The sequence below is a fragment of the Brassica napus genome, chromosome C5 (genome assembly GCF_020379485.1).
Source record: "Brassica napus cultivar Da-Ae chromosome C5, Da-Ae, whole genome shotgun sequence".
Classification (NCBI taxonomy): domain Eukaryota; kingdom Viridiplantae; phylum Streptophyta; class Magnoliopsida; order Brassicales; family Brassicaceae; genus Brassica; species Brassica napus.
The window spans coordinates 13,582,912-13,595,076 of record NC_063448.1 but is presented as its reverse complement, the minus strand read 5'-3'; the positions used below and the strand labels follow the sequence as shown (position 1 = coordinate 13,595,076).

Here is a 12,165-nt window from a genome sequence, read left to right as displayed (position 1 = left end):
TTAGACCAACTACTTCTCCTCTACACAGAAAATAATATCGAAATCCTTATACCCACACACTGGGAACAAGAACCATGTCTGTTTGTTTTCTTTCTTAGAACCATGTTAGTATGAGCGTAGAGGTTTGAGAAAATTTGATAATTGGTAAGCTGCAAACTGAAACATCAATACAAACTTGAATTCAAAATTCATTAGTTATTGCACTTGACACTATAGATAGCAAACCTTCAAAATACTATGATACGCCATGTTATTAGACAACATGCACCATCCAGTTAAAGGGTAATAAAACAATATGGCTTGAATGATCTGTTTGTCCTATTCTTTTTACATGTTTACATAAACTAAAATTCAAATCTCAAATTTTGACAAAGATCACAATTTGATGTCGATTTTATAACTTGCGATCGATTGATTTTTTGTAATAAGCTTGTATCATTTTGTTGGTAAAACCAAAATGACAGTACGTAGTTAAGAAAATAAATTTTACTATTAAGTTTACTTGAATTGTAATCAGTTTAATTTCATGATTCAAATTAATCTAGCTTTCTCTGAAACATTTAAAATCAGTTTGAAGCAGTGATTATATATAGTAAATCATATAAATAACTATGTTTGTCTTATCTCTTAACTGAAGCTCTGTTGTACCTCCATGAAAGAGGAAAACGAAAACAAAATTAAACGAGACAAATTATTAAAAAAAAAAGATACTCGCTCTGTTCTTAAATATAATATGTTTAGTTAAAAGCATATATATTAAAAAAATCATTGTTTTTTCTAGAAAATATCATTAAAACTATAAATTAATGTTATTCAACCAATTACAAAATAGATTATCAAATATGATTGGTTGTACAGTTTTTAATAAAGTAAAAAATTGCCTAAAAAAATGAAAACATCTTATATATTGGAACATCAAAATTTTGTAAAACATCGTACATTTAGGAACAGAGGTAGTATATATGTATACAGTAGTTCAAGTTTCAAAGATATGAACTTTGTCCCCAAGCAATGTATGCATTATTAGCCATACCAAACTTTTCCACGGCACATGAAACAGTAAGATTCCTCTGAATATAGTACTATGCATAATAGTGTTTAATTAAACAACTAATGAATTAATTAGGAAGATAGATCGGAAAATTGCTCACAACTAACTATAGCAATTAGTTGTATATAGTTGCTATCTTACATTCTAAAGAAATTTACCATTACCAACCATGTCTTGTAAATAATGATGTGTAATTATATATATCATTGCGTTTACCACTTACCAAAATAAGAAATTCAAAGCAAAGGTAATGTGCTGGATTGCAAAATCATTACATTTTGTTAGCTACTCTGCACATATGACATATGTACACGTGAATCCTTTCAAATGTGAAACAAAATCAGATCAAGTATTTTTTTTGGTCAAAGAAGTGACAAATCAGATCAAGTATTAACATCAGATTTCTTTCATAAACATACTGCAAAATATATGTTTTCAGTACAACACACTATTATTATTTCTTCTTGATTAAATTGATTTGAAAAAGTCAAAGAAGTGACAAAAAGGGCCTCTTGTTCATGTGATCTTCCAAGCACATAAATTAAATCCCAGCGTATTGAAATCTTCATAGGTCCCAATCTTATTATATAAAACCTTGAATAATATTACAGTCAGTTATCCCGTCGTCAATTCTCTCCAAGCAACAAAAAACTTGGAAAAAAAATTACGACAAGGGTAAATTAATAAACATATTAAAAGAATTTTAAAAATGATACAAATATATAAAGTATGTAGTCTGGACCGTCGGATCAACTGAAACTCCAAAGGGGAATATAAGCATCTTCATAATAGTACTCATCGACCATATTTGTCATCGAGTTCAACTGGGGAGAGTAATTGAACGGAGCTACATCATCGAAGGAGAACATCCCATTATGTTCATCACCATACCATGACGATGATGGATCCATCAAAGACACATGGTTATCCACGAAAGAGCCTATCAAAGATTGCATCCCATCATCATCATTATCATCATGATGCTGTTCTTGATCCGACGGTGACGAGGTAGCAGATGAAGAAGAAGTTGAGGAAGAAGGGGATAAAAGGTCAAATGAGCTGTTGGCAGCTTGAGCTGCGACTCTTTGGATGGATTTTGGGGACAAAATGATATTTTCATCAAGAAGATGTTGAGAAAGAGAATAAGAAGATGAAGTAGGGAAGTTGAGATTGGCTCGAGGGCCTTTGAGACACAAGAGTGCAACATCGTAAGCCCTGGCTGCTGCCTCAGCTGTTGAGTAAGAGCCTAACCAAATCCTTGTCTTTTGATTTGGTGCCCTAATCTCAGAAACCCATGATCCCCAACTTCTCATCCTCACTCCTTTGTACTTCTTAATCTTACTCTTCTTGTTCTTGATCTTAGGGGAAGAGGAAGATAAAGATGAAGAACGAGATGGTGAAGACAGAGACATTTCTTTCTTGCTGCTGGTTTGAATCTTGGGTTCTTGTTTCACCATGGTACTTAATGTTGCTGTGTATATTGACTGGGCAATGTGGTAATGATCAAGTGTAAAGATATTGTTCTTGAGTTTGTGTTGTTTTTGTGATGGATAGATTGTTTTGGATGAGTTGAGTGTTAATGTGAGGTGGGGAGATTATATATAGAGAAGGATTGAAATAGAAGGGGTCTGGGTGAGGAAGGGATGAAATACTATTTTATTGACAAATATAAATCTAAAATAGGGTCAAATGTAATATAGTATGGTTTATTGTGTATGAATGTGACATTTTGGTGCATGACAGGTGTTTTTTATAATAGCAAAATGGCAATTGTCATTAATACAATATTGTTCCTTTCTCATTTAAAACAGAAATAAATTTATCTCTTTCGAATCTAATTATTAATTCTATAATATTTGAATTATAGAACATTTTCAAAATAAAAATATTTTTTTCTATTGTTTTAAATTTTAATTTTAATTATGTGTTGTTTTTTTTGAACTGCATTGATTATGTATTTTTCATATATATATATGACAATAAAAAAAATATTTTGAATTATATTTTTCTTTTAATATAATTTTATTAAATTAATAAATATAATTTAAGTTGTAATATTTTTGTATTATTTGTTGTTTTCATAGTAAGTAATAAATAATATTTCAAATTTAAAAAAAAATATAGTGAAATAAAAAACTAAAAGATCACTAGTCATGTTTTTTTCCTAAAACTAAACTACAACAAAATCAAAAACAATAAATTTAAAATAAATATTTTATTAATTTTTAAAACGAAAACCAAAAACCAAAAACTAAAATTACCATTCGTGCTTTTCTAAAAACTAAAATCTAATGTGAAATCAAAAACCAAAAACTAAAATCTAAAATGCAAAAACTAAAAACCAAAAACCAAAAACCAAAATCTAAAATCTAAAAACCATCTAAACAATCATCACCTTAACCTTTTGCTAGTTTTTTTTTCATCTTCTCACTAAAATCTGAATGTCAATGTAAAATATAATAACTGATAATCTTGGAATTTAGAGGAAAAATATATAAATATGCCAATCTGTTAAATGGCATCACGTAAGATTTTTTTAATAAAACAATTTAAGAGTTTTGCATTCGTTGGTTTAGTGAAAACCATTATATTAAATTATTTTGTTATTCTACCATATGAATATTTCATATTTTCACTATTAAACTCTATATGTAATTTTACAGTTTGTATTGTTTACCCATTGGAATAGTTGATTGGTAAGCGTATATAGTAGCTAGCTGTACGGAAGCCACTTGGTGAGCAAAACGAGGAGAGATTCTAAATACAATAATCTTATATTGAAATATCAAATTTTCCTCTATATTGAACTATATTATATACGTAGCTATCATCGGTGTCAGGAAGGAGATTACAAATTACAGCTACGTTTTAACGCGTTAAGTCGTATATGATCTTCCCAAGAAAGAGACCCCTTTATGGTTAGTTATTGCACTATGTTTATTCTTTACCGATTAAACTAGTGGGTTTAGTTTATTCTTTAGGTATACTCTCTAATTCATCGTATCATGTTATTTTGAAACAAAATAGTTTACGGTACGTGCACATAAATGTTATTCCTTGTAATAGTTTCCTATGTTTATTAGTATTGATTTACCTTGATTGTGTTTATTTGATTGACGTCTGCTTGCTATCAAAGTCCGAAGAAGGTATGATTTAGATCTGCATAGCAACTTGGTATATTGAATTTAGCTTATTATCTTGGCTTGTGACTCTGTGACTTGTGAGTAACTTACGCGTTTACAATATAGAGACATCGTACGTTTGATATATTTATAACCATTTGTAATATATAAATCATAATAGAACATACAAACGTTTTGCTTATATAAACAACATTAACAAATATTTCCTCTGTTTTAATTTATTTGATATTTAAAGAAAATATTTTTGTTTTAAAATAATTGATGTTTTTAATACTTTAGATAAAATTTCCAGTTATTTGAAATTTGTGTCTAATTACAAAATAGTGCATTTTCTTAATGGTTGACCTAATTTTATTTAATGATATTTTTATGTACGCTAAATTAATTGTATAAAATTTTATATTTTCACGTACAAAAATTTCGGACAAGATCTATATTTGAAACATATGGAGTATTAACTAGCGAACAGAACTATGGTGAACCTTTGAATTCACCACATCTCCTATCATCAATCAAATTGTCAACTAGATAAGTAATAAAAATATATTTTTTATTTTTAAAAAAATTAAAATAATAGAAAAATAATAATGATACAATTTTAACGACGTTAATGCCGCTAGATAAATCCTTAACTATAAACCTTAAATTTAAACCCTAAAACCTAAATCTAAACCCTAAACCCAAATCCAAGATTCTAAATCCTAAACCCAAACCCTATACTCTAAAACCAAACTCTATACCCTAAACCCAAACCTTGGATCATAAACTCAAATCGTAAACCCTAAGCCCAAACCCTATACCCTAAAGGCGTGGGATAATGTTAATGTTGTTCCTTTAGGGTTTAAGGTTTGGGTTTAGAGTCTAGGATTTGGATTTAGGGTCTAGGGTTTAGGTTTAAGATTTACAGTTTGGGTTTAGGGTCTACGGTTTGTGTTTAGGGTATAGAATTTGGGTTTAGGGTTTAGAGTTTGGGTTTAGGATTTAGGGTATAAGATTTGAGTTTAGAGTTTAAAATTTAAGATTTAAGGTTTTGTTAGTGGTGTTAACGTCGTTAAAATTGATATTATTATTATTATTTTTAAAACAAAAAAAAATATTTTTTATTATTTATCTAGGTGACAAAATATTTTATTATTTATCTAGGTGACAATTTGATTGGTGATAAAAGATACGGTGAATTTAAAGGTTCACGCTAGGATTGAATGTAAGTTTTGTTCTTAACTAGCAAGAGTGATACTGCGTTTCCGCACATAAGTAGACACATAGAACAGTAGATATTAGAAATAAATATCACAAAATTTGGTAGAGAAATGAAAAGGATAAACCGAAATAGTGAAGAGTGTGAGAGAGGGTGGTGATGATGCCTGAATTGATAAGAGAGTGACTTCAAATTACAGCTGTTCTCACTCTGTCTCTTTGCTGGTTGCTACCCAAACCCAAACCGCGTTTTCTCTCGTCACACTCACTCGTAATCATCTTTTAACCAAAATAATTAATCATCTTTTAAAAAAAAATCATACTCTAAACGTACGTAATATTTGTTTCTCCACAATTTGTGTTATCTTAAAAAGCAGTATATAGAAATTTGTCTGATTTTTTCCTTCTTAGCAAGAAATAGATATAACTCCTTCTTTTTGGAAGATTTTCAAACTGGTTTAGCATTATCTATGTTTCCAACTAAATTTCTGTCCATCCATAATCCACAGCAATATAAATTTATGCGAACAAATATGTATATGCTAAGATTTGATATAAACAACTTGAAAAATGAGAGTAAAAAAGCATCATGTAGCTTTAAGACACGCAAAGATATGCACATGATCGTATGTAGGAAAAGATGATAGATGACATGTTAGCCTTGACTTTCTCATGAAGCTTACGACTAATCATGGGATGGTACTTTGTTGTCTTCGTATTGAGATTTCACACTTCGGTCTTACGCAAAACTCAGCAAATGTCAGAGCGTATGAAGAATATGGGTGTATTTTGTCAGCTTTCCAGCAAACAATATGCGTTTGCATGAAGAGAAAAGAAGCATCTGGATCGTGGCTTCTTTCAGTTTCACTTTTTAGTTGTAACACTTACCCATTTTTCTGGTCCTCTGACATTTATTTCAGTGAAATTTCAGAATTAAACAAGAATCTAGAAACTTGTCAATGATACACTACTGGTATATTAATTCTGAAATGTGAAAACAACACTATCTGAGTTATGAGTCAGAAAACAAATGTTATCTTGATGACCCATGAATTAACTGGCACCGTACTGCTTTCGTACCTACTCTCAACACGGACTTAACGAGATCACTACATCACAATCTCGACCTCAATAAGTTTTACATTATTTTTTTGTGTATATATATTTATAACAAACTCGGAGGATTAGCATGTTACAGGCATGGCTAGGAAATTTCGAGGAAGACGAAACTCTTTTATAAAAGAAATTACGTTGAATGCTTTTTTTTATTTATTTTTCTTTTCATTAAATATGTACCATGTACGTTGAAGGTTCAGCCATGTATAATGGATCCAGTGAACTAGTTTCAACTACCAAATCTTTTTTTGTATATCCAAATCTATGATTTAGTCGGTTTTGATAAAGTTAACATTGAGGTGGGGACATGAAATAGGATATACTCCATACATATTAATTGTCATTTGGTATCTATATAAATAAATAAGTCTTTTCTCTTTTCTCCTGCGTCCATGTCAGCATAACGAAGGAGGCATTCTGCGCCACGTGTCGTCATATCAGACCATTGGCGATTTTTGTTTTTACCCGTCTTCCCATATTTTTTTGTGCTGCGATGTAAATATGTGTATCGAATTGGGCTTTAGACTATTTTTTGGGCTGTAATATTAGATCTAATTATGAGGCAACAACTTGTGGCCCATCGCTAAGTATCTTCCTCCCCAAAGCTGAGAACCCTAACACCGGAGATCTGAAACTGTTGCTGCTTCAGTCATCCTTCCCTTTCACATCCAACATTACGCTTAACAATAGTGTCAAGCCATCAAGTTCCTCCACTATTACCACTAACTCTTCATCAATGAAGCTTCAAATCTACCTTCTCGACTTCACTCCATTATTCAGTATATATATACATCGCTTGAAAACGTAAGCTTAATACTTTTCCCTTTCCGATTGCAGAATTTCTTCTAGACTCATGGCGACCTCTCTAATTCATTTCACAGAATTGAAGTCTGGGTGTTGTCGACAAGGCTCTTTCGATTTTCAGAAGCCCAGAATGTTAAGAAAGGGAGTGAACTGATCTGTGTTGCTATGGTCCTTATTGATTCGAAGGTACGACCATAACTATTTTTACCTTCTTAAAACAGAATACGAGAATCACAATTTTTTTTCTTATGATTCATCTTTTCATGTTACAGGCTACGGAGCTAAGCGTTCTCGATATTGCATGAAGCAACCCAACCTTCAAGTTTGCTGAAATCCATGTGTCAATAAGATTCCTAGACCAAACTGTGAACTGATCCCCAAAGAGTGTTTTAGGTTTCAAAAATACGAGCGGCTCATGTCACTTGAATCTGGTGTTGAACCAAAGGGTCGAAATATAAATCCAAAACTTGTCGGAGGTAAGAAACAACTCCCAGCTACGCTTGGTCCACTCTGTTATAGGAATAAAGTTTTAGCTATCATCCAAACCTTTGTGTCCATGTTTTCATATGAAAAGTCCACACAAGTTTCAGAAACCTCCTGATTCACGCTTGCTAACTATATATAGATGCTAGACAGTTTCAAAATCTCTCAAAGTAATCACTTATGTTGGCTGTTTATTGACTGAATTTCCTTACAGGGAGGCTGTTTCTGAACGCTACATCTGGAACGAATTTATATCTTGACAACAAGTGTGGAGCGAGCAGTAGCTTTATCAAAGAGTAGGGTCTTTTAAACTTCTTTATAGAATCTTTTGCTTTATAATTTCTTCAGGTACTTACGGACCTCTTCTTTAATATTTTCAAGACATTCTTGACTAGGTCATTGCAATCAAGAGCACAATCAACGGCAGTACACATGGGACACAACGTGTAATTATGTCTCTACGTCTAGAAAGGTAGTCTCAACAGTTTAAAATCCATTGTTTGTAATTTTTTACAACTTTGTATAATATTGTATTCTCCAAGAATTTCATCTTCATTGATACTTTACAGCGATGTGAAAGTGTGAGTGTTAGTATGTTCGATGGCCTAGCTTTTGCATTTCATAAGAAATTAGAAAGCTACGGTTAGGAGCCAAAAGTTGTGTTGGTCCCTAGCATCAATCCCAAGGTTGTTGGAGATAATATACTGATAATTTGTAATGTCTCCAGCATTAAGACACAGCTTCATCCGAGTTTGTAGGATTTATTGTGTTCTCAGGCCAGTATATAACTAAAAAACTCACTTTCCCACATGCAGGCCGGTTATTTCTCAACGGCACTTAAGGAACCCATCGTTACTTTGACTCTGAGACATCATTGTGAAACCCAATGAAGATTGTTAGTCTATTTTCTTGGGGATGGTTATGAAACCCAGGTCGGGCTTTTTCAATCTTTGAAATTATAGGTTTCTTCAAATTTTTGGAATATCATTGTAAACTTCAAAACAGAGGCTCTGGAAATTTTAGTGTGCATGATTGTTTCCATCATACGCTGTTACATTGTCAAGTTAGGTCAGTGTAATTGAATTACTTTGTCTTCATATGCTTACATGAAAGGTTTACAGTGATATAGTAGGAAGTGTTATTATGTTGCTCCTGAAGTAGATGGAAATAAGATGTTTGGAGTGCAAATATTATTTTGTGCATTTTGCTTTGTTGTGTCTTTTTGGGCTTTGTAATATAAAGCTAACATATTCTTTGATTATTTGATTACATTTAACTATGCAATTTATATATGTTTAACAATATTTCTGTTGTTACTATGTAAAACTGAGACAAGAATATTTGATGAAAAATAAATTATAGGCTTTTATTCAATACAAGTCCAACACAAAAGTTATAGAATAGATTCACTACTGATCAAAAGGAAAACGAATTTCATTGAACATTTATATGCAGTTTTGTTCATTTTGATTTCCAGATTATTAATGGTTTCAGTATATTTAAGTTTTTTTCTGTGTAGTTAGAGTTTGACTCATATTTTTTTTTGATTAAATTATTTGATATAAAGTGATCTGTAACTAAAGTAAAAACAAAACTTCCAACAAATAATTTGCTATTAAAAAGAGTTCAACTAATTTAACAGTTTGGTTCATACTTCGAAATATCATGTTTTATTTGTTTATAAAATACTAATTTTAAAAAATATTTTAAATATCATGAGAAACAATTTCAACAAATAATTTTGTTATTAAAAAGTTCACCAAAAGTTATAATAATTTACAAAACGTAATCAATAAACCACTAAACTAATTGAAATTTCATTCAAATATAATTATGCACTGAAACAAATATATATTCTAAAACATCAGTTGCTGTTAAATTAGAAAAAACTAATTATTATTTTTGGAACTATTTATATAGTATTTAAACATTAGGTTTAATTATCCTGAAAAAACCAATTAGTGTAAAAATATTTAAACTTGAAATTTTTTGAAATAAATAATTTTTTATTAGTTTAAACTTCAAATTTTCTTTTATTATGTCAAATTAAAAAGAAAAAGAAATAAATATATACCATAACATTTTTCTGAATCACTTTCGTATTCTATATACAAAATAATGAATGTTAATGTTATTTGTTAATTTATTGTATTGTTTTCTATTTTGAATATTTTTTATAAAACTTCGTAAAATTTTAAAAATTTCATATATAATAATTTTTAGTGTAGAATACTAGTATATAAAAAGGGTTTTTTGCAAAAGTAACTCAAAACTTGAAGTCAAACAGAAAACTAACCTTTTCTTTTGACTCCTTTTTTTTTTGAGATTTTAACCCCACACCTGCATTTTATCTACGAAAATGCCATTAACATTTTTTTTTTTTTTTTTCGAAAATGGCTTCTTTACTGTCTCAACCTCATCTTCTTCAAGTATTTACAATATTGCCACTGCAATGAATAGTGGCAACAACCTTGTACGAACTGTTTGGAGCTTTTAATGCCCTTTAATGCACGTAAATCTCTTTACACTCTCTCTGTTTCAATTGTTATGAACTAAAAACAACATTTCTTTCACTTTCTCTCTATATTCATCCAAAAAACTCAAGCTTTTGATTCAAAATATGGGCTATGGTTGACAGAGCCATATTTCTTTCGTTTTTACTTACGGTTGCTTTCGTTTGAGGTTCTGGGTGGTTGGAGAAGACCCTGTGTGCAAACGAAGTCATCTCACCTAGTTTAAGGTACGAATTTGAATTTTTTTTCAAGATCTGTTCGCGTAGAAGACTTACTAGTAAGTCATCTGTATGTAGAAGACTTACTGATGAGTCTTCTGGTCAAACGGACGACTTAAATTAAGTCGTCCAGCTTTGTTTGTTAAAAAAAACACTCCAGACGACTTATATATACGTCGTCTACGAGAAACGGGCTAGTTTTGCATTTGACCGAATCGTGTCAGATCTTTGACTATTTCTGGACGACTTATAATTCAGTCGTCTCTGGGAAAGTTAAAATTTTAATATTTTATGAAAACTTGACGACTTACGTGTAAGTCGTCCTAGGTTAGTTTTGTAATTGAAAAATAAAACTTCATAATTTAACTTTAACCAGACGACTTAATATAAAGTCGTCCCTCCAGAAGACTTAATTTAAAGTCGTCCGGGGAAAGCAAAGTCGTCCAGAATTTTTCCCAATTTTCTGGTCAAACCTTGCTTATCCCGGACGACCTTAAATTAAGTCGTTTAGCTGGACGACTTTCATCTAAGTCGTCTGGAGAAAGTTAAATTTCAAGTTTTATTTTTCAATTACAAAACTAACCTTAGGACGACTTACACGTAAGTCGTCAAGTTTTCATAAAATATTGAAATTTTAACTTTCCCAGAGACGACTGAATTATAAGTCGTCCAGAAATAGTCAAAGATCTGACACGATTCGGTCAAATGCAAAACTAGCCCGTTTCTCGTAGACGACTTATATATAAGTCGTCTGAAGTTTTTTTTTTAACAAACAAAGCCGGACGACTTAGAATTAAGTCGTCCCTTTTAATTTTCAATTGCAAAAGTGACCTCTTTAGACGACTTACCTTTAAGTCTTCTGGACGACTTAATGCTAAGTCGTCTGCGGCAATGTTTATTGAACTTCTTCATTTTCTCTATGTTTACTAATGTGTTTTATTTTGAATATTTGCAGATGATTTTTCAGTTACATGCAGTGTATGGAGAATGGTTGTTGAGAGATTTCCGTTGGGATTTTGTGGTTGATGATCTCAAAGGAGCAAGATTGTTTTTATTGAATGAAGATTCAACACATGCTGAACTTGTTGCAATGGCTCAAGAAGATTATAACCTGGACATGAGAACAGTGAGTGTGGAGATTAGCTACTCATTACCAGCAGAAATGATGATGGCTCCAGGCAGTCTTCCCATTCATGTTACAAGTGATAGACAAGTTCGAAACTTGCTGGAGATACTCAAAACCCATAGAGTATGTCTTTGTGTATCAAGCCGCAGCAAGGTCGAAACGGTTTCAGAGAAAAGGGATATTGATGAAGCTGGTGAATGGGAAAAAGATGTTGGTGATAATGATGAAGCTGGTGAATGGGAAGAAGATGTTGGTGGTGATGATGAAGATGTTGGTGATAATGAGTTTGTTGAAGATGAAAATCAAGATGGGGAGGAGGAAAATGGGGAGGAGGATGCTGATAATTCTATTGTTGGTGAAACGGATCAGAATGGTGGGGATTACAGTCTTTATGGAAAGGTTCCAGATGAGGACGAGGAAGATGATGATAATATTTGTTTTGAAGAAATCCAAAAGGCATATGCTAAGACAAATGCTATTGAAGGAGGAAAATCGAATGGTACCATCTATGTCA

The 12,165-nt window shown here is 31.5% G+C and overlaps 1 protein-coding gene across 1 annotated transcript; it reads right to left on the bottom strand.

Annotated features, from left to right (window-relative positions):
- Positions 1-1,607: 1,607 nt before the first annotated feature.
- Positions 1,608-2,784, bottom strand: LOC106454769 (ethylene-responsive transcription factor ERF012-like). The gene has a single exon (XM_048756802.1). It carries the CDS (start codon positions 2,506-2,508, stop codon positions 1,801-1,803), a length of 708 nt encoding a protein of 235 aa, XP_048612759.1. The 5' UTR covers positions 2,509-2,784; the 3' UTR covers positions 1,608-1,800.
- Positions 2,785-12,165: the final 9,381 nt, after the last annotated feature.